The sequence below is a fragment of the Polyodon spathula genome, chromosome 18, assembly GCF_017654505.1.
Source record: "Polyodon spathula isolate WHYD16114869_AA chromosome 18, ASM1765450v1, whole genome shotgun sequence".
NCBI lineage: Eukaryota > Metazoa > Chordata > Actinopteri > Acipenseriformes > Polyodontidae > Polyodon > Polyodon spathula.
In genome coordinates, this window is record NC_054551.1 from 35,222,152 (window position 1) to 35,248,913 (window position 26,762).

Genomic DNA, 26,762 nt, shown 5'->3' on the forward strand with positions numbered 1-26,762 from the left:
GTGTTGCTTCCGCGGGAAAGCGAGTTGCGTAGCAGGGACGGACCTTAGGGAAAGTTAGAAGCGTAACTAACTGCACAGATCGGTTATTAAATTATACTCGATTTGTTTGCGTGATTGGAGTTGAGTTACGTGCTCCTGTATACTAACGGTTGTAATTAGTATAGTTGAAGATTATTCAAGTATTTTTCTTTTTTTCCCCACTGCGATAGCGTTTCTGTGTTCTAGGCTGCATCTCAGTAGCTAACGTTTTATTTCACTTTACCGCTGTGTTGTGAGTATGCCAAGACTTTTTCATGCAGTACTCAAATTGTATTCATTCTTTGAAAGTTAGGTTGAGTTGATGCGTGTTTTTCATGCAGTACTCAAATTGCATTCATTCTTTGAAAGTTAGATTGAGTTGATGCGTGTTTTTTTTTTCAATGTAACCTGGTTCTGCACACAGTAAACGTGCACTTGTACATTAAATGAACGCTCACACATTCACTTTGAAACGACAGGCTGTGTCGTCAATAGACAGCTAGTAAGTAATCCCCCCAGCACAATGTGTGCGTATCACCATATATAAGTAAATATGTAGAAGTTTTTACAATGACTAGTAAGACATGCAGGCTGCATAGGTTAGCCCGGAGAGTTTCCAGAAGCTGTTTGTTTTACTTCCCGTTGTGTAGCCTGCGGTCCTGGCGCTCCAGTGTGTGTTGTTCTTCCGGACAGGGTTAAATCAGGACTGGGAGACGCAGCATTGATGCAAATCTACTTTCTGCCCCCTCCAGGAGAAAAGAAGGATGAGCCGCTACTTTACAAGACTGAAGAAAAGACGAGTGTATTCCTGGATTGGAGGGCCCTCCTTCATGGACAGGAAACTTAAACATGTGTTTTATGAGTGAGTCCTGGGAATCCGTTTTACTATGCATGTGAAACTACACAACCACACAGAGCTCTCGCTTTGTCATAGGGTTAGGAACATGCATACATTGAACATAGGCAGACTGAGGAGGGCGACTGAATACGTGCAGGATGCAGAGGTGGAAACAAGACTCCCACTGTATAGCGGTTTGATCCATTCCTGGTTTTACTAGGAGTTTAATAAAGCCTGAGCACTGTACGCTGGGACTAAGCTCCTAGTAAAACCTGCAGTGGGTAAAACTACAATCTGAGTCTGAGGGTCCTGTCCAAACTTGGAGAGAGAAGTTTGCTGTAATGCTGTGGGAATGGTTTCACAGTAGAGCACTTTGTCTAACTTTGCATTTGTTTTCCTCTGAAGGGGTTTATGTATTAAAGCTGATGGGGATGACAACACCGGCTGCATCAGGCCCGGGCACTATATCCTGATTGAAGGAGATGAAGACAGATCCTATGTAGCAAAGCTCCTCAAACTCTACGACGATGGTGAGCCGCTTATCTGAATCTAATCCTTCTGTGTGTGCGATGCCACCTCATCTAAATCTAATCCTTCTGTGTGTGCGATGCCACCTCATCTAAATCTAATCCTTCTGTGTGTGCGATGCCACCCCATCTAAATCTAACCCTTCTGTGTGTGCGATGCCGCCTCATCTAAATCTAATCCTTCTGTGTGTGCGATGCCGCCTCATCTAAATCTAACCCTTCTGTGTGTGCGATGCCGCCCCATCTAAATCTAACCCTTCTGTGTGTGCGATGCCGCCCCATCTAAATCTAACCCTTCTGTGTGTGCGATGCCGCCCCATCTAAATCTAACCCTTCTGTGTGTGCGATGCCGCCCCATCTAACTCTAGTGTGTGCGATGCCGCACTGCTATGCAAAGAGTCTTATTTCCTTCTGTGGTATTTACAGTAAACACAGCTTGTGCCTTTTCACCAGGTGACTTTAAATCTAATCCAAAGTGTGTGCGATGAGTACCTGTGTGTCATTATTCCCTACGAGATGCATAATGCTAGGCTTGTTTTCACTGCTCCCAGGCACTGGCACAAGATCCAGCAAGCATGCAGAGGTGCAGTGGTTCATCCGGTTCCACGAGGTCCCTCAGAACAAGAGGAAGCGGCTGGGCAGAGACCCCCACCCCAATGAGGTCTTCCTGTACGAGATCCCCAACTGTGACAGTGACATTGACGCAGAGACCATCATCTCCACAGTCCAGGTGAGCACCCAGGGACGGCACGCACACTTCAGCCAGGTCAGGGGTGGAAGACACCTACCGCAAAGCAGTGTGACCTGTTCCTGTTTACAAAAAAGCTTGATTAGCCACAGTGTACAGGTATCAAGCTCATGTGTGTATTATTAAACTCATATTGAATCCAGCCATGGATTAAGCTGCTCTGCAATGGGAGTCTTTTTTCCATCCCTGTTGTTTAGTGTTTTTGAGTGCCAACAATTACTTTTGATACACTGATATTTTTATAGACACAACCCAAAATATGTCCTGTGCCAAGTTTGCATATACAGTATGTCGTGAGTGCGTAGGCACGAAGTGCATTTTTACTCTTGTACCAAACGTAATTAATACTGCAGATGACTGCCTGACTTCATTATGCTTAGGTGTGTCCTGCTGTATGTTCTTTTTTTTTTTTTTAAATAAAAAAAAAAATATATATATATATATATATATATATATATATATATGTGTGTGTGTGTGTGTGTGTGTGTGTGTGTGTGTGTGTGTGTGTATATAATGTGTGTGTGTGTATATATATATATATATATATATATATAATCTCGATGCCTCGGTTTTAATAATTATCAAAGGGCTTGCTCAATTCCAAATAACACTTGGAATCTCAGTTCACAGCTTTCACTTCGGGTGCTTTGATCAAAGAGATATATTACACGTTGCAAGAAGAACATCACCCACTGAACAACATTTTTATTTTTATTTCTTCATTTTACATACAAAGTATTCCCAGACCCTGCCATCCTGATCCCTGCTGACTGCTTGTCATTCTCACAAACCCTGCAGCCCTGATCCCTGCTGACTGCTTGTCATTCTCACAAACCCTGCAGCCCTGATCCCTGCTGACTGCTTGTCATTCTCACAAACCCTGCAGCCCTGATCCCTGCTGACTGCTTGTGATTCTTTCAAGGTGCAACACCTGGAGGAGAACTCCCCTTTCCCTGCTGCTCAAAGCCAGGAGAACACACTCTATGTCAAGCTGTCCTGGGACGGGAAGAGCTTCAGCCCTGTGAACGTGGACCTGCTGCTGCAGAGCGGAGGGAAACCCCTGCTGCCAGCTAGCTCGCACACAGACAGCCTGCCCAAACCAGACCTGGAGGTCTCGAGGGGGCTGTCTGTGGACTCTCCAAGCCGAGCCACCCGGAGCGCAAGAAAGCAGCACAGCTCCATCTCCAAATACTCGCAGTCCAAGGAGCTCTGCGACAGGGAGCCGAGCAACGGGATCTACTCCCCCGCCGCACGCAAGAAGCTTCAGCTCAGCAGTGAGTAGCTCTTTAACCCCCCCGGCTGCGTGAACATTGTGTCATTCTGCTGTTGCTTCAAAGGCTGGTTTCACAGACTGCAATTAACACTGATATTGAGAGCCCTGGTTTAGTGATGATCTGTGTTGGTGAAATCAGCTGTAAATCTGTCAAAGCAAAGGTCGGTGAAACACAGTTTTGTTGTCAGTGTTTTGTTCACAGTTGACTAATCTCGTTTGTTTTGTGCTTTTTAAAAGTTTTAACTTTATTTCTTGTTTATTTTATTATTTGAACACATTTTATATGTTTTACAGTTTTCATAACAAGACAGCGCTGTCATTGCATGGTTGGAAATAAGACTCTTATTACATAGAAGCATCATACCTTCCAGGTTTTACTACGAGTTTGATTAGCCCCAGTGCTCAGTTATGTCTTAACAACCATGAATGGATCAAATTGCACCGGGAGTGTTATTTCCACCCCTATAATGTGACAGGACCGGATGAGAGTCATGATGATTTTGCCTCCGTTCACAGATGCTGTCAAGCCCTCGGGGTCCAAGCTGACCCGGGACGATGTTCTGGCCGAGTTGCTCGACGAGGACAGAGCGGTCAGCTCGCTGGAGGCTGAATTGACCAGGAGGAGGGCTCTGGCCAGCAAGCCATCTAGCTCCCCGTCGAAGAAACCTCTAGACGTCTGTATCGTCCTCTCTCCCCTTCGTGGCGGCCTGATCACGCAGGAACACCGGCTCGCCAACGGGATCCAGATGGGGCCCCGGCTACAGCCAGAGGAGCTGGGCAAGAGAACGCTGAAACGAGAGAGCGGGGCAGAGTCCACGGAGTAAGTACAGGCTCCCACACTTACACAGCTTCTATTTCAGAACGCTGTGTTTGCTCCTCAGCTGGTCATTGTTTAGATTTTTTTTTTATGCTGCAGGGATGGAAATAAGACTCCTATTGCATGGCAGATTCACCCATTCCCGGTTTCTAATACAAGCATTATTAGCCACTGGGTATAGATAACAAGTGCATAGCAAAACCAGGAATGGAGCAAACTGCTATGCAGTGGGAGTCTCACTTCCATACCGGAGCTGTCTGTATGTTTTTTGTGATTTTTCTTAAGCTGTTTTCTAGATATGAGACACATGCAAGTGTATTGTGAAGGTGTTGAAAAATATAAGGTGGTGTTATGTACCTTACCTTCCCACTAATAATTCAGTAACTAATCACCAGGACAGGCAGCCAATATGTAATCTGCACTGTGTGTTGGGGCAGAATGGCTCAGTGTTCGAGTCCAGGATTAGTGCTGAGCAGGGTCTGGGAAAGAGGCAAGGCTGTCTCTTGTGGGAGCAGCCCAGTAAGTGCTGTGTCGGCTGGATTGTTTCAGGGATTTAGCTGTGATCTCCCCTCTGGAAGGTGAGGTGCTTGAGGGCCGGACAAGGGGGTCAGAAAACCCCCGCAAGAAAGAAGCCACCCCAAGAAAAAGCAGTGCGAAATCACAGAGAAAGTAAGAGTGCAGAGTGCAATGCCTCTGCTGTGCTCCGGGTGGGGCTGCACTGTAGTTTGGAGTGCAGTGCCTCTGCTGTGCTCCGGGTGGGGCTGCACTGTAGTTTGGAGTGCAGTGCCTCTGCTGTGCTCCGGGTGGGGTTGCACTGTAGTTTGGAGTGCAGTGCCTCTGCTGTGCTCCGGGTGGGGTTGCGCTGTAGTTTGGAGTGCAGTGCCTCTGCTGTGCTCCGGGTGGGGTTGCGCTGTAGTTTGGAGTGCAGTGCCTCTGCTGTGCTCCGGGTGGGGTTGCACTGTAGTTTGGAGTGCAGTGCCTCTGCTGTGCTCCGGGTGGGGTTGCGCTGTAGTTTGGAGTGCAGTGCCTCTGCTGTGCTCCGGGTGGGGTTGCGCTGTAGTTTGGAGTGCAGTGCCTCTGCTGTGAGGGTGGGGTTGCGCTGTAGTTTGGAGTGCAGTGCCTCTGCTGTGCTCCGGGTGGGGTTGCGCTGTAGTTTGGAGTGCAGTGCCTCTGCTGTGATCCGGGTGGGGTTGCGCTGTAGTTTGGAGTGCAGTGCCTCTGCTGTGCTCCGGGTGGGGTTGCGCTGTAGTTTGGAGTGCAGTGCCTCTGCTGTGATCCGGGTGGGGTTGCGCTGTAGTTTGGAGTGCAGTGCCTCTGCTGTGATGGGTGGGGTTGCGCTGTAGTTTGGAGTGCAGTGCCTCTGCTGTGATCCGGGTGGGGTTGCGCTGTAGTTTGGAGTGCAGTGCCTCTGCTGTGAGGGTGGGGTTGCGCTGTAGTTTGGAGTGCAGTGCCTCTGCTGTGAACCGGGTGGGGTTGCGCTGTAGTTTGGAGTGCAGTGCCTCTGCTGTGATCCGGGTGGGGTTGCGCTGTAGTTTGGAGTGCAGTGCCTCTGCTGTGAACCGGGTGGGGTTGCGCTGTAGTTTGGAGTGCAGTGCCTCTGCTGTGATCCGGGTGGGGTTGCGCTGTAGTTTGGAGTGCAGTGCCTCTGCTGTGATCCGGGTGGGGTTGCGCTGTAGTTTGGAGTGCAGTGCCTCTGCTGTGACCCGGGTGGGGTTGCGCTGTAGTTTGGAGTGCAGTGCCTCTGCTGTGCTCCGGGTGGGGTTGCGCTGTAGTTTGGAGTGCAGTGCCTCTGCTGTGATCCGGGTGGGGTTGCGCTGTAGTTTGGAGTGCAGTGCCTCTGCTGTGCTCCGGGTGGGGTTGCGTAGTTTGGAGTGCAGTGCCTCTGCTGTGCTGGGTGGGGTTGCGCTGTAGTTTGGAGTGCAGTGCCTCTGCTGTGCTCCGGGTGGGGTTGCGCTGTAGTTTGGACTGCAGAGCCTCTGCTGTGCTCCGGGTGGGGCTGCGCTGTAGTTTGGAGTGCAGTGCCTCTGCTGTGCTCCGGGTGGGGTTGCGCTGTAGTTTGGAGTGCAGTGCCTCTGCTGTGCTCCGGGTGGGGTTGCGCTGTAGTTTGGAGTGCAGTGCCTCTGCTGTGCTCCGGGTGGGGTTGCGCTGTAGTTTGGAGTGCAGTGCCTCTGCTGTGCTCCGGGTGGGGTTGCGCTGTAGTTTGGAGTGCAGTGCCTCTGCTGTGCTCCGGGTGGGGTTGCGCTGTAGTTTGGAGTGCAGTGCCTCTGCTGTGAACCGGGTGGGGTTGCGCTGTAGTTTGGAGTGCAGTGCCTCTGCTGTGAACCGGGTGGGGTTGCGCTGTAGTTTGGAGTGCAGTGCCTCTGCTGTGAACCGGGTGGGGTTGCGCTGTAGTTTGGAGTGCAGTGCCTCTGCTGTGATCCGGGTGGGGTTGCGCTGTAGTTTGGAGTGCAGTGCCTCTGCTGTGATCCGGGTGGGGTTGCGCTGTAGTTTGGAGTGCAGTGCCTCTGCTGTGCTCCGGGTGGGGTTGCGCTGTAGTTTGGAGTGCAGTGCCTCTGCTGTGAACCGGGTGGGGTTGCGCTGTAGTTTGGAGTGCAGTGCCTCTGCTGTGATCCGGGTGGGGTTGCGCTGTAGTTTGGAGTGCAGTGCCTCTGCTGTGCTCCGGGTGGGGTTGCGCTGTAGTTTGGAGTGCAGTGCCTCTGCTGTGATCCGGGTGGGGTTGCGCTGTAGTTTGGAGTGCAGTGCCTCTGCTGTGATCCGGGTGGGGTTGCGCTGTAGTTTGGAGTGCAGTGCCTCTGCTGTGTGGGGTTGCGCTGTAGTTTGGAGTGCAGTGCCTCTGCTGTGCTCCGGGTGGGGTTGCGCTGTAGTTTGGAGTGCAGTGCCTCTGCTGTGCTCCGGGTGGGGTTGCGCTGTAGTTTGGAGTGCAGTGCCTCTGCTGTGCTCCGGGTGGGGTTGCGCTGTAGTTTGGAGTGCAGTGCCTCTGCTGTGCTCCGGGTGGGGTTGCGCTGTAGTTTGGAGTGCAGTGCCTCTGCTGTGCTCCGGGTGGGGCTGCGCTGTAGTTTGGAGTGCAGTGCCTCTGCTGTGCTCCGGGTGGGGTTGCGCTGTAGTTTGGACCGGCCTCTGCTGTGGGGTGGGGCTGCGCTGTAGTTTGGAGTGCAGTGCCTCTGCTGTGCTCCGGGTGGGGTTGCGCTGTAGTTTGGAGTGCAGTGCCTCTGCTGTGCTCCGGGTGGGGTTGCGCTGTAGTTTGGAGTGCAGTGCCTCTGCTGTGCTCCGGGTGGGGTTGCGCTGTAGTTTGAAGTGCAGTGCCTCTGCTGTGCTCCGGGTGGGGTTGCGCTGTAGTTTGGAGTGCAGTGCCTCTGCTGTGCTCCGGGTGGGGTTGCACTGTAGTTTGGAACACGGGTGTCTTAACAAGGGCTGGGAAGTTTTATCCCTTTCATGTATGAAAATAGCTGGGAAAAAAAACAAAAAAACATTTGAAGTAGTTTTGAACAAAGATAAATATTACATGTTACAGGAAGAGTTTTTATCCATCCCCAGGTCTCAGTGCATGAAAGGGTTAATCATGTACAGTGTTAAGATAAATAAATGCATGTAGAAACTGCAACAATTAAGGGTGACAGTAATCTTAATTATATTTCTGTGGGAAGACCTTGGTTAGCATTGACATGTTAACAGTGCACAACTATGGGTGTTGAACAAATATTGCAAACACTGTATAGTAAGCACTTTACAGCTCATTGAGGGGCTAAACTGCACCTTGAACTGATCATATATATAGAATGTGTGTATATATGTATATATATATATATATATATGTGTGTGTGTGTGTATATATATATATATATATATATATATATATATATATATATATATATATATATATATATATATATATATATATATATATATATATATATATATATATATATATATATATATATATATATATATATATATATATGTATTTAAATGTGTGTGAATGAGAAGGGTTCTGTTATTTTGGGTGACTAAACTAGGAATTAAATATTGTATTTCCTTTTTCCACCAGAGGTGAGACTCCCTCGAAGAGAAAAGACTCAATCAAAAAAGATGCACCACTTGATAGTCTGTGAGTAATTCAGGATTTCATTCTCCTGTCTCAGCTGATCTGTCCTACTCTGTGTGTGTGTTCCTTTTTCTCACCACTGTCCCTAAAATCAGGACTGATCCCTACTGGCCTCCGATTGCTACTCTGTCACAGTTACTTGTGCCCGTGCACTCACAGAAAGATGGTCCTCTTATCACACAGCACCAGAATCATAAGTAAAATGTGTATAAAATGGAGACTCGCTCGGATTATAGCCGAATGCAATTGGAAATGTCTGTAGGAGGCCGGGAGTGATAACCTGACCTAGTCCTGGAGTATGTGATAAAAGTCTGGTGAAGCTGCTGTACAATGAAAGGCTACCCTAAGCCACACTGCTTGATTTCCTCTGTGTCTTTCTAGTGAATCGTCTTTTGTTCTCCCCAGGAGTGAGGATGGCAGAGAGGCGCGGGGGCCTGTGCTGACGATGACCCCGAGGTCCAGGAGGAAATCTGCGCTGGTCTCCTCCGCCCGCATTCGGCAGCAACTGTAAGTCCTGAGATCCCAAACACCCGTGCAGCGCAGGCTGCCTCCAGTCATACCGTAACCCGTGAAGTGCATTGCCCTCATTTGAGGACAGGCTACTTTGTCATTTTTTTGAGCATTTTTAACTGCATTTACCCGATTTTTAAATGTTCTCTGTAGATATGATGTCTTGATAACTTACTGTCATTTTGTTAACCACAAAAGTCTAAAAACGATGTATCAAATTAAATAAATACACCTTGTGTTTGTGATTTTTTTTTTTTTTCAAAGAAAAATGTATTTGGTGCATAGTGTGTTAATGTGCATTTCCAATGCCCGTGCCAGAAGGATGTAAGGGATAAGGATGAATTCAGTGGTGGCTCCTCAGTCATGGGGAGCCAGTGAGAGATTCCCTGATTTGGGGAACCCTCATACCCCGACACTGCGTAAACAAAATGAAGCTGCAGAAGTAATTTCCTGTCTCCTTTTTTGGCTTTTTTTTTTTTTTTTTTTAGAAATTATTTAAACAGGAACCAGAGTACAGACTTTGATGTAGACGATGATGAGGAGGACCTATTCCTGCCTACAAAGAAGGACCTGAAGAGCAGCAGTGAGGAGGAGGAGGAGGGGGAGAGCGAGAGCGAGAGCGTCACGGGCAGGAGGGACAGCCGCAGTGCTGTGCCCCGTACCCCCAGATCCTCTCGCAAGGCCCCGTCCAGGACACCAGCCAAGACCCCCAACAAAACACCTCGCAAAACACCCAGCAAAACGGTACTGTCTGTCCTGTTTGTGCATGTCTTACTGTATAAGCAAGTTCCACTGAAGGACGTTCCTCATCAGAGAAAGAAGAAACCATCCTTTATGTGTGTGCGTGTGTAAATCCAGTGCCATTTTATTTAGGGTTACAAAGGATATGGAGGAAAGTAGTGAAGCGTGGTTTATCATAACCACACTTCACTACCGGTGTGTACGGCGCGGTGCTTGACATGTCTTTTTTAAATATGCTGTTGCTGTGTTTTACACATGTTGTGTTGTTGTCCATGTGTGTTGGGTCATGAATTGTATGGGATACTGCAATAAAGTTTTTAGCCAGTAATACGATCCCTCTCCTCTGTGCAGCCTGTTCCCAGGACACCGCGAACCCCACGGCACGCAACTCCTAGCATTCCCAACAGGACCCAGCCGGCCAGGAATCCTGGGAATGTGCTGGAGGAAGCGAGAGCGAGGTGAGCCTGTAATGTATGTGCTGTTCGGGGGGTCTGCAGTGCGGTCATGACCGTGTGTAGAGTGAGTTTCTGCTGCCCACGATGATGTTGCAGTAGGGCGCTTCAGTCTTTCGTTTCTTCTCAACACCTTCGCTCCTGTTTCAGACTGCACGTCTCCTCCGTGCCGGAGTCCCTGCCCTGCAGAGAGCAGGAGTTCCAGGACATCTTCAACTTTGTGGAGAGCAAAGTCGTGGACGGGACTGGAGGGTGCGTGAATCAAACAGAAATCTGCCATTCATTCTGTCGTGCCGGGAACACATTACAGAAGCGCTATTGAAATGCTGCAGATTGTAAAGACCTCCCGCCTGTGTTTTGTGTTCTCAGGTGCATGTATATCTCAGGTGTGCCGGGCACAGGTAAGACAGCCACGGTTCACGAGGTGATCCGCTGCCTCCAGCACGCGGCAGAGCAGGATGAGCTCCCCTCCTTCTGCTTCATCGAGATCAACGGCATGAAAATGACAGAGCCGCACCAGGCCTATGTACAGATACTGCAGGTACACTGCTTACTACAGGAGTTTACACTGCCCTGGTCCCATTGTACAGCAGATTGATCCATTCCTGGTTTCACTAGAAGTTTAATATGATACACCTGAGCTTATTACCTCAACACTGGGGCTAATCAAGCTCATAGTAAAAGCTGGAATGGGTGAAACTGCTATGGGAGTCTTATTTCCATCCCTGCTGTTACCCGCCGAGGACACAGTGTAATGAAATGATAGAACCCTGTGTGTGACGAGCCTGCTGTGTGACAAGTATGACACATCTGTCTTGGGTTACAGCCCTTTGTAGAAGGTCATATCAAATATTGTACTATATAGTAAACTGTTGCCTGAGTATGCTGCTCATCTTGTTTGTAATGCATATATAACACACACTACATTGATGTATTCTCACAATCACAGTAGTTTTTTACATTTTTTTATTTCTTTATTTTTTTGTCCCCTTTCAGATGTTAACCGGGCAGAAGGCCACTGCAGAGCACGCTGCCACCCTGCTGGAGAAGCGGTTTAGCACCCCTGCCCCTAAGAGAGAGACCACAGTGCTGCTGGTGGACGAGGTAAGAGAGACTCCAGGGGGCTACGGAAGAGGATTAATTGAAAACTGTATCTTGCCAGAACTTTATACATGTTAAGTTATTATAAGTCCGTATCGACACATGTATTAGTCCTGTTTGGGTTGTTTCAGTTGAAAATGGAGTTAGTGCTGCTGTAAAAATAAACTTCACATGACAGAAACAAACAGGAATGGGACTGCTGTTGCAAAGCAGATTCACCTGTTCCAGGTTATAATGCAAGCTTGACTAGACAGTGTAGTGGTGACAAGCTCAGGTGTGTCTCTTATTAATCGCATAGTAAAACCAGGAGTGGATTAAACTGCTATGCAATGGGTCATTTTCATCACTGGACTTGTCTAGCAAGCAACAGTTCAAAGTAATTGAGACATTTCTAGATGTGTGCTGTATGACTGAATCCCCAAGTCCTGTAATTAAATCTTGCGAGGTACTGTATACACCCCTCTAGGGTCATTTTAATGCAGAACCAGTTTCAGATGATGGGATCATGCAAGCAAAAGTGTGACACTGCAGTCTCTCTCTGAATACGCCTTGACTGGACTGAGCAGGGTGGACGCTCTGTCTCTCTGGAAGTGTTCACGCGTGTCTCCCCCTCGCTCCCCCTGCACAGCTGGACCTGCTGTGGACTCGGAAACAGAACGTGATGTACAACCTGTTCGACTGGCCGACGCACCGGCAAGCCAAGCTGGTGGTCCTGGCCATCGCCAACACCATGGACCTGCCCGAGAGGATCATGATCAACAGGGTGGCCAGTCGCTTGGTAAGGCAGGCGGGTGAGGGAGGAGGTGGTACACATGTGAAGGGAGCATTCATTCTGTAAAATAATACTAATAGAATAATAAAAACAACAAATAAGGTGCAGCAATACATGCTCACTTACTACACTGCATTGATAATGTACTTTACTTCCTTTCTATGCAAAGCATTGCAGGGCTGGAAATAAGACTCCCATTGCATAGCAGTTTGATCCATTCCTGGGCTTATCTGTACACCCGGGGCTAATCAAGCTCATCTTAACCCTTGGAATGGGTGGAACTGCTAGCTATGCAATCAGTCTTCATTGATTAATTGTTGTTCTATTTTGACCCAGGTGTGATGTCACCTGGCAGCACTGGGAGCTGTGCTTGTGGAAGCTGCAGTAGTTGATTGAAGTGTTTCCCTGCAGGGTCTTACCAGGATGTCCTTCCAGCCGTACTCTTACAAGCAGCTGCAGCAGATCATCACCTCACGCCTGAACCGGGTCCGAGCCTTCGAGGACGACGCCCTGCAGCTGGTCTCCAGAAAGGTGTGTGTGTGTTGGAGCAGCTTCGCTCACCTGTGCAGCGCTGTGGGTTATGAAGCAGCAGAACGAAAAGGGCAGTTGCGAATATCAGACTAAGGTTTATTGCTGTGATGGAATTAAGACCCAGTGCATAGCAATTTAATCCATTCCTGCTTTTACTGTGAATTTAACAAGACGTACATAAACTTCTTGCCAATACAATGGGGCTAATCAAGCTTGTAGTAAAACATGGCATGGGTGAAACTGCTATGCAACTGGAGTCTTATTTTCATCCCTGGATTATCTTCAGTTAGTCCACACACACTAGATCTCCTTATGGGCATTTGACTACATTTAACTAATGTGGAGATTTATTTTACATTTACAAAGGTGTCTCTTGCAGGTTTATTGCAGTTTTTAGAAAGCAAATTGGTGTTTTAATTTGACCAGCCGCAAGGTTAAATGTAAAAGAAATGATAGGCAGTCATCTGGAGTAAGCGACCACAAGGGCGTTGCATTTGACATTGCCCTTCCTGTCCTCAAGACTTCACAGTGCGAGACCCTGTCTCCCTGACCCCGCTCTGTCCTCTCCCTGACCCCTCTCTGTGCTCTCCCGCAGGTGGCGGCTCTGTCTGGGGATGCGCGGCGGTGCCTGGATATCTGCCGCAGAGCCACGGAGATCTGCGAGTTCTCCAGCCAGCGCAGCGGCTCAGGGCTGGTGGCAATGAGCCATGTGATGGAGGCCCTGGATGAGATGTTCTCCTCTCCCTACATCACTGCCATCAGGTGACCTGTGCTGAAATAAGACTCCCACTGTATAGCAGTTTGATCTATTCCCTTTTTTACTGTGATATTAATAGAGCACTCCCAAGATTTTCATCATGTACCTGCATCTTGGTTATCTGCATTGTGTGCATCTTTTTCTGACTTGCATTGTATTCTCTCTACCTTCAGGTGTGCCTCGGTTCAGGAGCAGATCTTCCTGAAGGCTGTTATTGCAGAGTTCCGCAGGCTGGGGTTGGAAGAGGCTACCTTCCAACAGGTGAGCGAGTGCGTGTGTGTGCGTGCAAGCAACGTCGTTTCAAGAGTGAAGTCACAACGGTTGGGTGAATAGGTAGAATTGCACATTATTGACTATAGGGGTAGTTTCTTGAAGCACGGGGAACAGTCAAGCAGCTGTTAAGTAGGTGCATTCGCTGTATTAAAGCATGATGTTTTTAGCTTCTGCCTCATACAGGAACAGCAGTCCAACAAGAAAAGTGAAGCTTGAGGCGATTACATATGAATATTCAAATCCATTATTAAAATAGAGTGCATTTATTTAGTTGTAAACACTCGGAGCGCCTGGTCTGTCTGTGTGTGTGTTTAATGTGCAGCCTCGCAGTCCCATTATATCCGTTTGTTTTTGTGCTGCTCCTGCAGGTGTTCCGGCAGCACCTGGCTCTGTGCCGCGTCGAGGGCCTCTCGCCGGTCTGCATGTCCGAGGGCCTCGCCACCTGCCTCAGGCTGGGAGCGTGCCGCCTGCTGCTGCTGGAGTCCAGCAACCGGGACCTGCACCTGCGTGTGCGGCTCAACGTGAGCCAGGACGACGTGCTGTACGCACTCAAGGAGGGCTAGAGAGAGAGCAGGGGTAAAGAGAGCCTGGCACTGGGAGGTTTCAGGAGGCTGCATAAAGATCATTTACAACCAAGGTTTGACTGGGAATGGATTTTATACCGCCCAACCTTAAAGGTAAAACGAAGAACCTGAATTTTCAGGACTAATGTTTTGTCGAATGCTTTCAGTAGTGCAGAGCTGCAGAAGTGTGTGCTGTGTAGCCAGTGTACATTGCAGATTCAGTCAGGGGAGCCCCTGCAGCCCTGAATATCTATGTATGAGATCTGCTTTCCTGCACTGTGGCTGCTGTGCAAGAAGAGTTTTATTTCCATCCCTGTTTGTTTTTGTTGTATGAGTTTTGTTTTTTTTACAGCAGCATATGAAGAGCATCTCTATTTGTGTTGTCCCATTTTCAACTCAAACAACTGAAACAGGACTTTTTAATGTGTTTTTTTTTTTTCTCAAAATATGGTCTTAACAAAAAAAAATTGAGTTGTAATAATTGAATATGTATAATAAAGAAGTTTTCATTAGATATAGTTTCAATTGATCTTCGGAAGTAGTTAATTAGGTCTCTCGATGGAGGGAGGTTCAGATTCCACTTCATATTTCCATTGTTCACATTTATCTCAACCAATATTTCATCAACCGCACAGCTGTATGAACATGTATTAGAGCACCCCATTGCTTCTGTAGTTCAGCAGTGTGCACGTGTATTAGAACACCCCATTGCATCTGTAGTTCAGCAGTGTGCACATGTATTAGAGCACCCCATTGCTTCTGTAGTTCAGCAGTGTGCACATGTATTAGAGCACCCCATTGCATCTGTAGTTCAGCAGTGTGCACATGTATTAGAGCACCCCATTGCTTCTGTAGTTCAGCAGTGTGCACATGTATTAGAGAACCCCATTGCTTCTGTAGTTCAGCAGTGTGCACATGTAATACAACACCCCATTGCTTCTGTAGTTCAGCAGTGTGCACATGTATTAGAACACCCCATTGCTTCTGTAGTTCAGCAGTGTGCTCATGTATTAGAACACCCCATTGCTTCTGTAGTTCAGCAGTGTGCACATGTATTACAACACCCCATTGCTTCTGTAGTTCAGCAGTGTGCACATGTATTACAACACCCCATTGCTTCTGTAGTTCAGCAGTGTGCTCATGTATTAGAACACCCCATTGCTTCGGTAGTCTTGATTTGTTGTGCATGTGAAATCAAACCACTGGAACGGAAAAATCTTTGGTCACACATTTTTATTTACACTTTTTCCCCCCCTCCCAAAACTTTGGGGGGGGTGAGGAACATACATTGGATTATAAAATCGATACATTGCTAGAAAGCTTGTGATGGTACAATTGCGCACGCAGTGACTGAAGGGGATGTGGAAGGGGATAAGCTCACGATGTACACAGAACTGCGATGCATTTTCAATCAATGTTTTGTACAAATTTTGTTTTGTCAAAGTGTTTCATCAAACTTTCAGCAACAACCACGTTAGAACCGCTTGCAGTGATGGGACTGGACTGCGAAGAGACAAAGAGTGCTGCCTTAATTACAAAAAGAAAAACGAATTGCTTTTAAAATAAAAATAAACTGCATTTCCAAAGTTGCAGATCTTATCAAACTCAGTAATATGCATCTCATGTGGACTGTTCTAAATTGATCTAAGCTTGACAAAAAATATATATACACGTGAAGAAACAGTATAAAAGATTTCTGTTATCCCATCATTGTTTGTTGGCCTCTAATTGCTATGTACAGTTAACCATTCCCTGAACACTTGTGAATATGTTTTCTGTAGATTTTGTTCTACCTGCAGTAGAACGTTACACTGGGGTGAATAACACATTCATAAAAACGGACGAGGTAGATGCCCTAGAGCAGGGCTTCTCAACCTTTTTTTGAAACAGCACCCCTTCTGTCGGGAGGTTTCAGCTGAAGTACCCTTTACAATTTTGCTCACTGACTGGTACCATAGTTAATATTCTGATTAACACATTTTTTCCCCCGTTTATGTAATGTGTCATTTTTCACAACAGTCTGGGGCTGACAAACTGCTGGTTTAAGACAGAATACCAAACAGTTGGCTTCATTCTTAAAACTTAATTACATGTCCTTGGATGCACATAATTTTATTTTTATTTTATTTTATTAAAGGCAGCATAATTATCCAAAGGGACTGTATATAACTTTCTGCCGCTTCGCACTTTCTGTAGACTGTGTTTTTCTTCCTTTGTTTTTGTTCACCAGTAAGAAATGCGTCTGTTTCAAACCCCGACAACATAATCCACCAGGCACTATTGCTGTTACTAAAATGCAGCCCGTGCTTCACTGATACGACCTGAAAACAGCAAAAATCATGAGTAGCGCAGAGTGCTCTCCATAGGCAGTGGGCAGGCGCCTGTTTCACTTATGTATCCAATCCACTCAATCGAAATCGCGCATGCGTACAGGTGGAAAACATGGACGTGATAGATTTTGTGTATTTGTTTTCATCTGCTATACAAAGATAATTATACAGTGTTTTAGACGATATATAACACTTAAAAAAAAAAAAAAAAAAAAAAAAAAAAAAAACATTATTTTGTTTTCTATTACTTTCATTTTTATTTGAGGGGTACGAGTACCCCTGGTTGAAAACCCTTGCCCTAGAGCGCCAGTTAGGCCCAGCAGTGTCCAGCTGCACTGTCTGCCCCTAAACCAGTCCTCTGTACAAAGTCCTGTGTATAGAGTTTGAGATGTGATAAAGACTCCAGGATTGCTCCGTGTGGGTGGAGGCTTAGTGCACAGTTAGTTACTGAGACAGACGTGTGTCCACACCTTGTGGTATATAGTGTACTGTACTTTGTTTAATCAGGAATTGAATGACCTATCAGCTTGCATGATAGATCAGAACTGACCCTGACCCCTAAACACTAAAAGGGCTGGATTTAGAGATGCCAAAAGAAACAGAAGTTCATTGACAAATACTTTGACTAGAGGAGTATTTTTTCCATTGAGAAAGACTACTGGTGGAAGCGTTCGTCGTTGAGTTTAAGTTTCTTTTAAGGTTTCTGACCATGCATAGAACAGCTCAGTGATTCACTCTCTGGATTAGCTGGGTTACACCGTCCACGTTTGCGTACAGGTTTGCTTCTCCGCTGAGCTGCAGATCCACCTGGATTTTGGATTCGGAGTCGGCAAGCAGCAAATAAGAATGGTTTGAGATATCCGCAGAGTGAGGTGGGTGGAGATGTAATGACTGAGACGCCAGGTGGCTGTACCAGGACAAGGGCTGTGGCAGGACGTGACTGCCGTGGACCGAGGAATCTGGAAAACTGCATGGCTGGCAGTGTAGGCTTACAGGGCGGTAGCTATCCATCTTGCCTTCCTTCTCGTAACCTGTGACGTCATGCTCTGGATCCAGGACTACATAACCCTGACTGGCAGTCTCTAAGGGGGGCTTCTCCTCAGAAAGGGAAAGGCGGTCACGTCCGAGGGCAGGGGACGGGCTGTCCACGTCGTCTCCTTGGCTCTTTGTGGAGTTGCTGGTTTCCTCCTCAGACACTATCTCCACCACAGTTGGGAGGACATCCTCCTCGCAAAGTTTTTCGTTAAACGGCTGCATTGGCTGGAAAACAGGAAGACGACTAAAGGGTTGACAATGAGCAGCAATAATTCTTTATTCAAGCTCCCCTGGCGGGATCGGTGTATCTGAGCTTTCTGGTAGCGAATGCTCCTACCTGGCAGCGCTTGTTGATCTCTGTCAGTTAGGATTAGGGTTAGGGTTAGAGTTATATACCGGAGCTTGCTGGTAGCGAATGCTCCTACCTGGCAGCGCTTGTTGATCTCTGTCAGTTAGGATTAGGGTTAGGGTTAGAGTTTTATACCCAAGCTTGCTGGTAGCGAATGCGCCTACCTGGCAGCGCTTGTTGATCTCTGTCAGTTAGGATTAGGGTTAGGGTTAGAGTTTTATACCCAAGCTTGCTGGTAGCGAATGCTCCTACCTGGCAGCGCTTGTTGATCTCTGTCAGTTAGGATTAGGGTTAGGGTTAGAGTTATATACCGGAGCTTGCTGGTAGCGAATGCTCCTACCTGGCAGCGCTTGTTGATCTCTGTCAGTTAGGATTAGGGTTAGGGTTAGAGTTATATACCGGAGCTTGCTGGTAGCGAATGCTCCTACCTGGCAGCGCTTGTTGATCTCTGTCAGTTAGGATTAGGGTTAGGGTTAGAGTTATATACCGGAGCTTGCTGGTAGCGAATGCTCCTACCTGGCAGCGCTTGTTGATCTCTGTCAGTTAGGATTAGGGTTAGGGTTAGAGTTTTATACCCAAGCTTGCTGGTAGCGAATGCGCCTACCTGGCAGCGCTTGTTGATCTCTGTCAGTTAGGATTAGGGTTAGGGTTAGAGTTTTATACCCAAGCTTGCTGGTAGCGAATGCGCCTACCTGCCAGCCCTTGTTGATCTCTGTCAGGAAGTTTTCCAGAACTCTGTCCAGGTCAGGCACAGGCGGCCACAGGTGCTGTTTTATCTTACTGAGGAATGAAGAGGTGACACTGTTTAGTGCAAGTCTGATTTAGTTGAGGATTGTAGCGTATTTGAAGGGTCAGCCAGTTTGTGGCGTTGGGTTAGGTAGAGGATTATACCTGAAAAACTTGGAGAATGTGGCCATTATCACAACAGCTGTCAGGATCAGCACTAACGGGACAAAGCCAATGAGCAGTAGTCCTAAAACGAGAAAATAATTAGGACTCTCTTATTTAGTTGGATCCACATTTCCTGTATTTTTTTGCTTTGTTTTTGTTTGCTTCATTGGTTTGCGAAGGTTTAGTGATGGGGAATAACATCTAACCAAGGTTTTACAAATATCACAACCAGGATCTTGGTGGCGGCGGAGTTGTTGAGAAGCCCTACCGAGCTGCAGTGGAACTGCCACTGTGAAAGTGTGGGACCACTTGCTCCAGGACCCCCTGTACGTGTCTCCATTGGGCTTGGTTTTGATCTGGATGTGGTACTGACTCCCCGCCTGCACATCCAGCAGGGCCCTGGGCTCTGGGCTCTCAAGGGTAATGTGCTGCAAACACAAGAGTGGTCAACAGATCAGAAAACTTTCATGTGATATCTTTGAATCCATTGCCTTCGAACATAAAAACGGCCTCTTTGCAAATATTTTTTAAATTGCTCATAAGTATTGTAAATACTGACACTGACCAGGATCATGTCAATAATTTTTTTCTATGCTTTTATTTTGTATTCCTTGATTTTGTTTTTGGTGTTTTTGTCCTGTTTTGATTGATTTGAATCGGTTTTGTATTCTTTGGGAATACTTTAAGACGAGTGGTTTCTTCTAGAAATGAGTGCTGACTTAAATGTGGCTACGTGCAGGTTTCCACAATGGCCCCTTTCCCCTCAAGGTATTCACCTTCCATCCACTGTGGTTATCCAGTGAATACCGGACCTGGTAAACCATGTGTTCTGCAAGCTCTGCCACTGCTGGTTCCCACTGAAGGCTCAGCTTGCCGTCATTCACTTCACCTGCCAAGTGCTTCGGCGGGGCTGTGAGAACTGAAATCAGAGTTTATAAAGAATTAATGAATGAATGAATTACTGCACCATGTGCTGAACTGTACCATCTCTGAAGTGACAGGCTTAAGAAAGGAGATGGTAGAGTACACTGGGGGTTTCCTCTCTCCGCCCTGCCACTCACCCATGTGATTCATGCTGATTGGCTCCTTGTAGAAGGTGTGGTTCTGATGCCTTGAGCTGGCATTGACCGTAACAATGATGTCACTTGAGTTCCAACCCTGGAATGTGCAGGTGTTGGTGATGTCACTGTGGTCACACACTTCCCAGTCACCGTTTCTGATGGGAATTAAGAAAAAAAGACCCAGTATAAATCAACTGACAACAGGGCAGCAAAGCTGACTGCCTTCATCCCAGAGACCCCCCTGTACAGGGTATATAGCAGGACCAGCAGAGATTTCATAATGACAGGTCATCTCCAGGGTATACTAGTACCTGGACTGGTAATAGAGAGTGTATTGAGTATCCTTCTCCATTTCTTCTGAATTCCAATTGCAGATAACAGACTGGAGATCAGGGGTGAAGCAGTTCAGATGAATTTCATCTATAGAAAGAAGATTACCATTGAGTTACTGAACCTGTCCTGTGTTTAGCAAATAGGAAAAACTACATCTGGATCCACTTGCTCCATTGTTTGTATGCAGAGTAGGTTAATGAACATTTATAGTTTGTTGGATTTTAAGAATGACTAACCAGTCATCATACTGGATTAATAATAACAGTTATAGTAATAGTCTCAGTCACTTTATCACCAGACGAGACGCCTGCGATGTTGACGCACCAACTTTCATTGCAACAGCAGCCTGAGAAACCACAGGAGACTCCAGCAGCTCTTTAAAGAGTTCAACATGGTTTACGTGAGTCGCAGTGTAGTCACACACTCGCTGCTCTGTGCTACGAGAACCTTGCTCTGAAGTACAGCCACTAATTGTCTGAAGAACAGTCTTGCTGATGAACAGTCCATTCATCACTGGAAAATTCTGTATCCCAATTAAATGACATGAATAGCATTGGGAAGAACAGTCTCCCAGGGTTTTATATCCCATTTAAGCAGAAATCCCTATTATCAGTATCCCGACTAGGCGGCGCAGACTGTATGGCATAAAATATTCAGGCTGAAAACAGATTGACTTCCTGCACTGAATTCCAGATTTGTTTAGTTTTTTTAAATGTATTTTTTTAAGTGGGTCCTGGTATGTGACCGTTCGAGAGGATTGGGCATCGTATTTTAAATGCAAATACTGGGTAGTCCTATACAAATGCATTAGAAACCAGGTAGGATTATTTCCTTATCTTTGCCTCTTTAGCCTGGTCTGCCTCGTTGCTTGTTCCAGGATTGTTAACGGAACCCACCTGCAGGTCTGGGCACCACAGCGCTGGCAGCCTGGGACCAGGCACTCCAAAAACCGTCCCGTGAGCTGCCATCTGGCTTGGCACGAACTGCAATGTAATATTTCTCACCAGGACTCAGCTCATACAGAGTGTGAACCAGTAACCCTGCCTTGCTTACCACCTAAAGAAAAAGAAAGTGCATCCAGACTGGGTAAAATGCTAAATGAATCGGACACCTACTGTAAGAATGACTTTTACGTAATTGCCTGCTGATGTGACATACACACTGATAAAGAGCTTCTCTTCAAAGCAGTTGTCTAATGGTGCAAAGTTTCCTTTTAGTGCTGCCGTGTGACTTTGTCGTGACTTTAAACGGTAGCAACCACTCGACTCATTTCAGCATTGAAGATGATGAGAAGGACTTGTAATCAAAGCGCTTTGAATTTGTTTAGTTTATCTTAGCATTTCTAAGCGTATAATTCTGTGTTTAAGGTTACGGATGGAAGCTGCAGGTAAGGAATATGATCTCTGTCTCAGACTCTTACCTCTTGCACTTTGTCAGAGGAGTATCTTATTTTATACTCCAGATTGCCTGGTCTGGGAGCTGTCCACCTCACCGTAAGCTGCCGTGGCTTACCATTGAGAGAAACTGAGACATCGGTTGGTGGGTCTAACAGAACTGCAAAAAAACAGGCTGGATTATCATCAGAGTGCCTGCCTGCAAGAGCCAGCACCAGGTAAAGGTTGAGTAAATACTGGGATTGTGAAGATGCTGACAGACATGCATGCAACATGCTTTATTGCACAACTTGGTCCTTCGACTGTGGAACACCACAGTAAACTTCCAAGATGAAACGGGAGGGATCACAGAGGTGATCTTCCACATGATGGGCTCAACTGTAAAAACAGCAGTCCAGCTCGCCAAAGCTGTGCCTTTACGAAAGCGAAAGACAAAGAAAAAGCTTCTCATTGGTCTTTAAAAATGTGCAAAACCACTTCTCTGCTCGTATAAAGTTGTGTAGCCTGTAGGAAGGCTTTTTTTATTCATGTTACAAGCGCTCCAGATAAGGTTTTCAGTCTGGGAGTAAAATGTATTTTCAGGCATTAGAAAAGAGCCTTCCATTTTAACTGCAATGTTACTTTGAACTCCTGCACCCCCACGCCTGTGTTCTACAAGGTTCTTCATTTTTTTGGAGGTATCTCACTTTCTCGCTCTGCAAATCAATTGCGTTACTTATATTTTAACATTCGATTTCTAAACTCGGTGAACATGTTGAAACTTCAATATCAAGCCATACAGATAAATCGGGTCACTAATTAATAAGTGATAAAACATTGTGTTTAACCCTATAGGCACCTTTTTTTAGTGGTTGCCATGGACGATGGTGCCAGTTGGATTTGTAGCTGCACTGTGGTGAAGTTTTACACTTCAACCTGTGTATCTTTGAATTTTTCTTATTCTTACTATGATTGGCTGCAAGGACAACAGGGCTAGTCAGAGATTGGGTAATGTTTGTTGGGTTGTTTTTTCTTGTCTGCTGTTTCCTAGTAACTGAAGACATTGTATTCTGGGAGATGTAGTTGTTAGTGGAAGATTTAGGGGAGGCAGATAAGCTGTGCAGTAAAATTGCTCTGTGTGTTGCAGGTTTTATAATGCGTAAAAACAGCAGACCGCTGCATATTACTGATGTTTTCATTTGCATGTCCTTCACATTGGTGTCTGAGACTACTGTAAAGCAGGGTTCCCCAATCCTGGTCCCAGGGAACCCCTGTGTCTGCTGGTTCTCAGTTACTTAATCAGCCCCTTAATTGAACTTGTGCTTAATTAGATCTTTAATTGTTCTCGGCTCCTGAAAAGTTGCCGATTTTTCAAGTTGTTTATAAAATTGTGTCGTTAACTTGAAATCTCCCAACTGTTTAAAAGCTGAAAACAATTAAAAAGGTCCAATTAAGTGAATGAATAGTTCAGTTCAGGGTTCAATGAAGTAATTGAGAGCTCAGTTGGAATGAATATCCACAGACCCAGGGCTCCCCCAGGCACTGCAGTGCATGAAATGGCACGCTGTCTCTGCATACACACTCACCTTGGTTCTCCACATTCAGCACGCGCTCGTGGACAGTGTTGTTTGTCCCGGACTCCGTCACTTTGATGTGTGCTTGAACAAACAGGTAAACATCTTCAGGAGGGAACGAGCAAACGTGAAGCACCGTGGCCGGGTCCACACTCTGATGGGTAAGTGTGCATTTCTTCTCCTCTTCTTCCCTGGCAGAACAAAAAAAAAAGGTTTTTCCCTCATTTCAGAAACATTTGATTGTGTATACGCACTTGCTTATGGGATATATAACACAAAGCTGCGTTGTAATATACAGGTCACGTGTTATACATGGTGACACCTTATATTCAGACAGTTACGGTATTTCTTTCATACCATTCAGCTCCAGTACTCACCCCTCATATTCATAATAGAAATCATATGAAGTGTTACTGCTGTCTTTCCAAAAACAAGTCAGGTCTCTGTCCACTCGGGTGAAACATTTGGGATCTTTATCATCAGCAAGCAGAGCGATCACTTTGATTAAAAAATAATAATAATAATTATTAATAAAAAATAAAAATAAATAAAATTAAAAAAAAGTTTCTTGCATTTCCATTTTAAAATCACCTGAAAGAAACAGCGTTTCAAGCAGGCTGGCGCTAGCGTTTCTGCAACCCAACCGGTGTATGTTTTGTATGAGGAATTGATACATAGAAATGCAACTGTGCTGTATTGCACTGCTTATGTGATCTCTTATGTCCACCGGGTTGGTCTTTTACATAAACTGGCCTTGATGCTTCTTGATAAGGAAGCAATACCACTAGTATAATCACAGCTATCGCAGCAGCATTAGGGTAAGTCCAGACAGAGGTAAGGTTATTCTGTCTATCGTCTCACTATTTAATCCCGTTCATCAGGCGATTAGTGGCTGTAACACAGTAAGAGGACCTCTCTTAACCTAATGCCATGTGTTACTGCTAAATAACAATGCAATGCAGTACAATAAATACAAAACAACGCAATTCACGTTTGTATAGCGCCTTTCATCACAAGGATCCCAAAGCGCTTCACACACACACACACACACACATATTTTTACAATTAAACAATTACATTAAAAACACTAATACAAAATTTTATAAAACAGAAATTAAGAGATACAAAAATGTGGTTTTCAATTGTAAAATTTGAAAAACTAAGATAAATGGTGTGTTGTAAAAAGAGAATATAAAAGGAGTTCATTGTAAGAAAAGATTTTCCCATGAATTGAAAAGTAAATGTTTGTATTGTGCAATTCATGATAAAAGCTAACTGTACTGAAAAATCAAGCAGACCATGTTAAAATCATAAAGCTTGGTAAAAGCACAGAAATATATACATAGGGGGAGTTTGCCAGAATCTAATCACAGTAATTGTATTTATCAAAATACAAAATAACAGCAAAATCAGCACACGTGAAACTGCTTTATTTTGAACAAAAAAAAAAAATTAAAATATAATTTGTAAAAAACTGGACAAGTTTCTTGTTTTGCGTAACAGCACATAAAGAAATGCAATTTACAGTGGAAACGTTTGCCATTGAATCAATTAAGTTTCTTTTAGCGTTTCTAAATTTAGCATTATTGAGTATTTAATAGTTTAAGATGAACAACACCACTGTTTGTATGTTTATTTTTTTTATTTTGTTTTAAATTCCTAGTAATAGCACAGCGAAGTCATGGTAGAGCCTAGGTAAGAGCTGTAAAGAGTAGTGAGGTATGGCAAAGCATAATAATAATAATAATAATAATAATAATAATAATAATAATAATAATAATAATAATATTATTATTATTATTATTATTATTATTATTATTAAAAAAATCATGGTAAACTAATCCTTATAATCATGGTAAAAGCACAGTGAAGTGCAATAAAGTGTAGTATAACCATGGGAAAAGCATGGGGGAAAACTGCAAAAATACCATGGTAAACTTTTATATGGGTTAATCTAGCCAGTATGAGCTGCTGTGGTGCACCTGTGCACACCTGCCAGTCCTGAACAGCCACTGTGGTGAGCTTCTGCTGAAATGCCACATTTCCTGCAGTATTTTTGTCATAGAAGAATATCCTTTCTGTTTTGAAATAAATCCCATAGCAGGCAACAGTATACCCCAATCTAAAATGATACACCTCTCCCATATCCTAACATATTCCACCCTGTGCCACCAATGCAAATTGAGGATTCATCATACCTTCCCGCAGCGCTTGGAGGGATCCACAGGGGGATGGCAAAAGCAATGCACAGCTGATCAAAGCAGGGAACAGGATCCTGAGTCTCCATGCAAAACGAGGAGCCATTCTTCTACAGGTGCGACTCACCTCATCCAAGCTGCTCTGTTGTGAAAAGCCAGGGACCCTCTGAAAGTGAGTGCTATCTCACAATGCTCAGCCTGGCTGATCAGGAAGTGTGTGGCTGGAGGATTGAGCCAGCCCCCCAGTGAGGGCCCCACAGCTAACCCCTTACCAGCTCGCCACACAGAGAGCAGGGTGACAGGGCACAGCAAAACAGAAAAAGAAAGAAAAGAAAGTGCACCTGATTTACTGCCAGGTCAACAGACAGGGCGACACCAGTGCTTATCTCACAAGTTGCAGGAGCTTGTTTGGTTGCGTTTTTATTTTGTTGAAGACAACATGACTACAGATTAAAACGTTCTTCAGTTCCAACTTTATTATTATTATTATTATTATTATTATTATTATTACTCTGTAAATGTTTCTTTTTGTAACAGTTTGTAATTTAATTATGATTAGCCACAGTGTATAGATAACAAGCTCAGGTCTGTCTTATTAAACTCATAGTAAAACCAGAAATGGATCAAATTTCTGTGAACTGGGAGTCTTATTTCCATCCCTTTATTAATTGATCTAAAACTGACATCTATAACATTGCTAAATAGGACCCCAGGCATGTTGCATATTTTACTGACAAATGCAGAAATGAAACTCACATGTGTGGTTTTTTTCCATATAATTATTATAATTATTATTATTATTATTATTGAACTTGCTGAAAAAAGAACAAACAAATAAGTATATGATGTGCATGAAACCCTTTATTGCTTTAAAGTTGTTGCTTGTTAATTGTGCTTTTTCAGTTTTGGAGTTTAGTTTTGGTGTAAGTTAGACTAGATTAGACTGGGCAGTTTTTCTATGTGTATAGGGAAGAATTGTGCTTATAGGATTGCTTAAAAGTGTGCACTGTAGAAACATGCTGCCCGTTTCAGTAGGTTACCAAGGTAACCATACCATGGGATGTAGGGATATCAACACAGACCAGATTTAGTAATGAAATAAATTGATTCCAAACAGAGAGCATTGCAAAACTGTATCAGTGAGTGAAAACAGCAGCCAATATTGTAGATTTGATGAATGCACACGTCATACCTGCAATGGCGTTTTAACATAAAACTAGTTAGATACGTTTCCTTTGCCAGTTCTGCCACACTATAAATGTCTTCATTGAAACGTATTTATTTTAGGAGACTACAGTAGTTCCCCTCATTACAGGCGCTCTTGCTTGGTCGTTTTGCAGTCACCATTCTTCCTGTATGCATTTACTGTGGTTTACCATGTTTGTTTTTACCGTACTTCTCCGCTAGTCTGTATTTAATTGTGCTTTCTGCATGCTCTGGTACACCGCAGAAAACCTTTATAAGCAAGACTCTCAAAACAGGGGCATTTACTGGCAGTGGCTGCTGGGCAGGGAGAGAGGGAGGGAGGGGAGCACCAGCTGCAAGCAGGGGCCAAACACTTGGGCTGTGAAGCTGTAGGACCCTGAGCCTGTCCC

General features: G+C 45.2%; 2 protein-coding genes across 5 annotated transcripts; one reads left to right on the top strand and one right to left on the bottom strand.

Moving 5' to 3' along the window:
• Positions 1 to 8: 8 nt before the first annotated feature.
• orc1 (origin recognition complex, subunit 1) lies at positions 9 to 14,719 on the top strand. 2 transcript variants are annotated; one of them, XM_041277495.1, is made up of 18 exons: positions 9 to 271; positions 771 to 880; positions 1,262 to 1,386; positions 1,935 to 2,113; positions 3,054 to 3,405; positions 3,921 to 4,224; positions 8,267 to 8,326; positions 8,729 to 8,830; positions 9,322 to 9,577; positions 9,926 to 10,032; positions 10,177 to 10,278; positions 10,396 to 10,567; positions 11,023 to 11,130; positions 11,756 to 11,905; positions 12,311 to 12,430; positions 13,026 to 13,192; positions 13,361 to 13,448; positions 13,829 to 14,719. In XM_041277495.1, exons 2-18 carry the CDS (start codon positions 783 to 785, stop codon positions 14,021 to 14,023), a joined length of 2,685 nt encoding a protein of 894 aa, XP_041133429.1. In that variant the 5' UTR covers positions 9 to 271; positions 771 to 782; the 3' UTR covers positions 14,024 to 14,719. The 2 variants fall into 2 exon arrangements, with proteins under 2 accessions (XP_041133429.1, XP_041133431.1); XM_041277497.1 differs by lacking the exon at positions 9 to 271 and adding an exon at positions 295 to 520.
• A 525-nt stretch (positions 14,720 to 15,244) lies between these two features.
• Positions 15,245 to 25,672, bottom strand: mpl (MPL proto-oncogene, thrombopoietin receptor). 3 transcript variants are annotated; one of them, XM_041277522.1, is made up of 12 exons: positions 25,168 to 25,663; positions 23,347 to 23,467; positions 22,982 to 23,160; positions 21,443 to 21,576; positions 20,919 to 21,078; positions 20,001 to 20,109; positions 19,690 to 19,844; positions 19,405 to 19,547; positions 18,897 to 19,056; positions 18,629 to 18,710; positions 18,430 to 18,517; positions 15,245 to 17,613 (listed from the first exon to the last, which is right to left on the bottom strand). In XM_041277522.1, exons 1-12 carry the CDS (start codon positions 25,271 to 25,273, stop codon positions 17,077 to 17,079), a joined length of 1,974 nt encoding a protein of 657 aa, XP_041133456.1. In that variant the 5' UTR covers positions 25,274 to 25,663; the 3' UTR covers positions 15,245 to 17,076. The 3 variants fall into 3 exon arrangements, with proteins under 3 accessions (XP_041133456.1, XP_041133457.1, XP_041133458.1); XM_041277524.1 differs by lacking the exon at positions 15,245 to 17,613 and adding an exon at positions 17,620 to 18,341 and having other exon boundaries at positions 25,168 to 25,672; XM_041277523.1 differs by lacking the exons at positions 20,919 to 21,078; positions 21,443 to 21,576 and having other exon boundaries at positions 25,168 to 25,662.
• Positions 25,673 to 26,762: the final 1,090 nt, after the last annotated feature.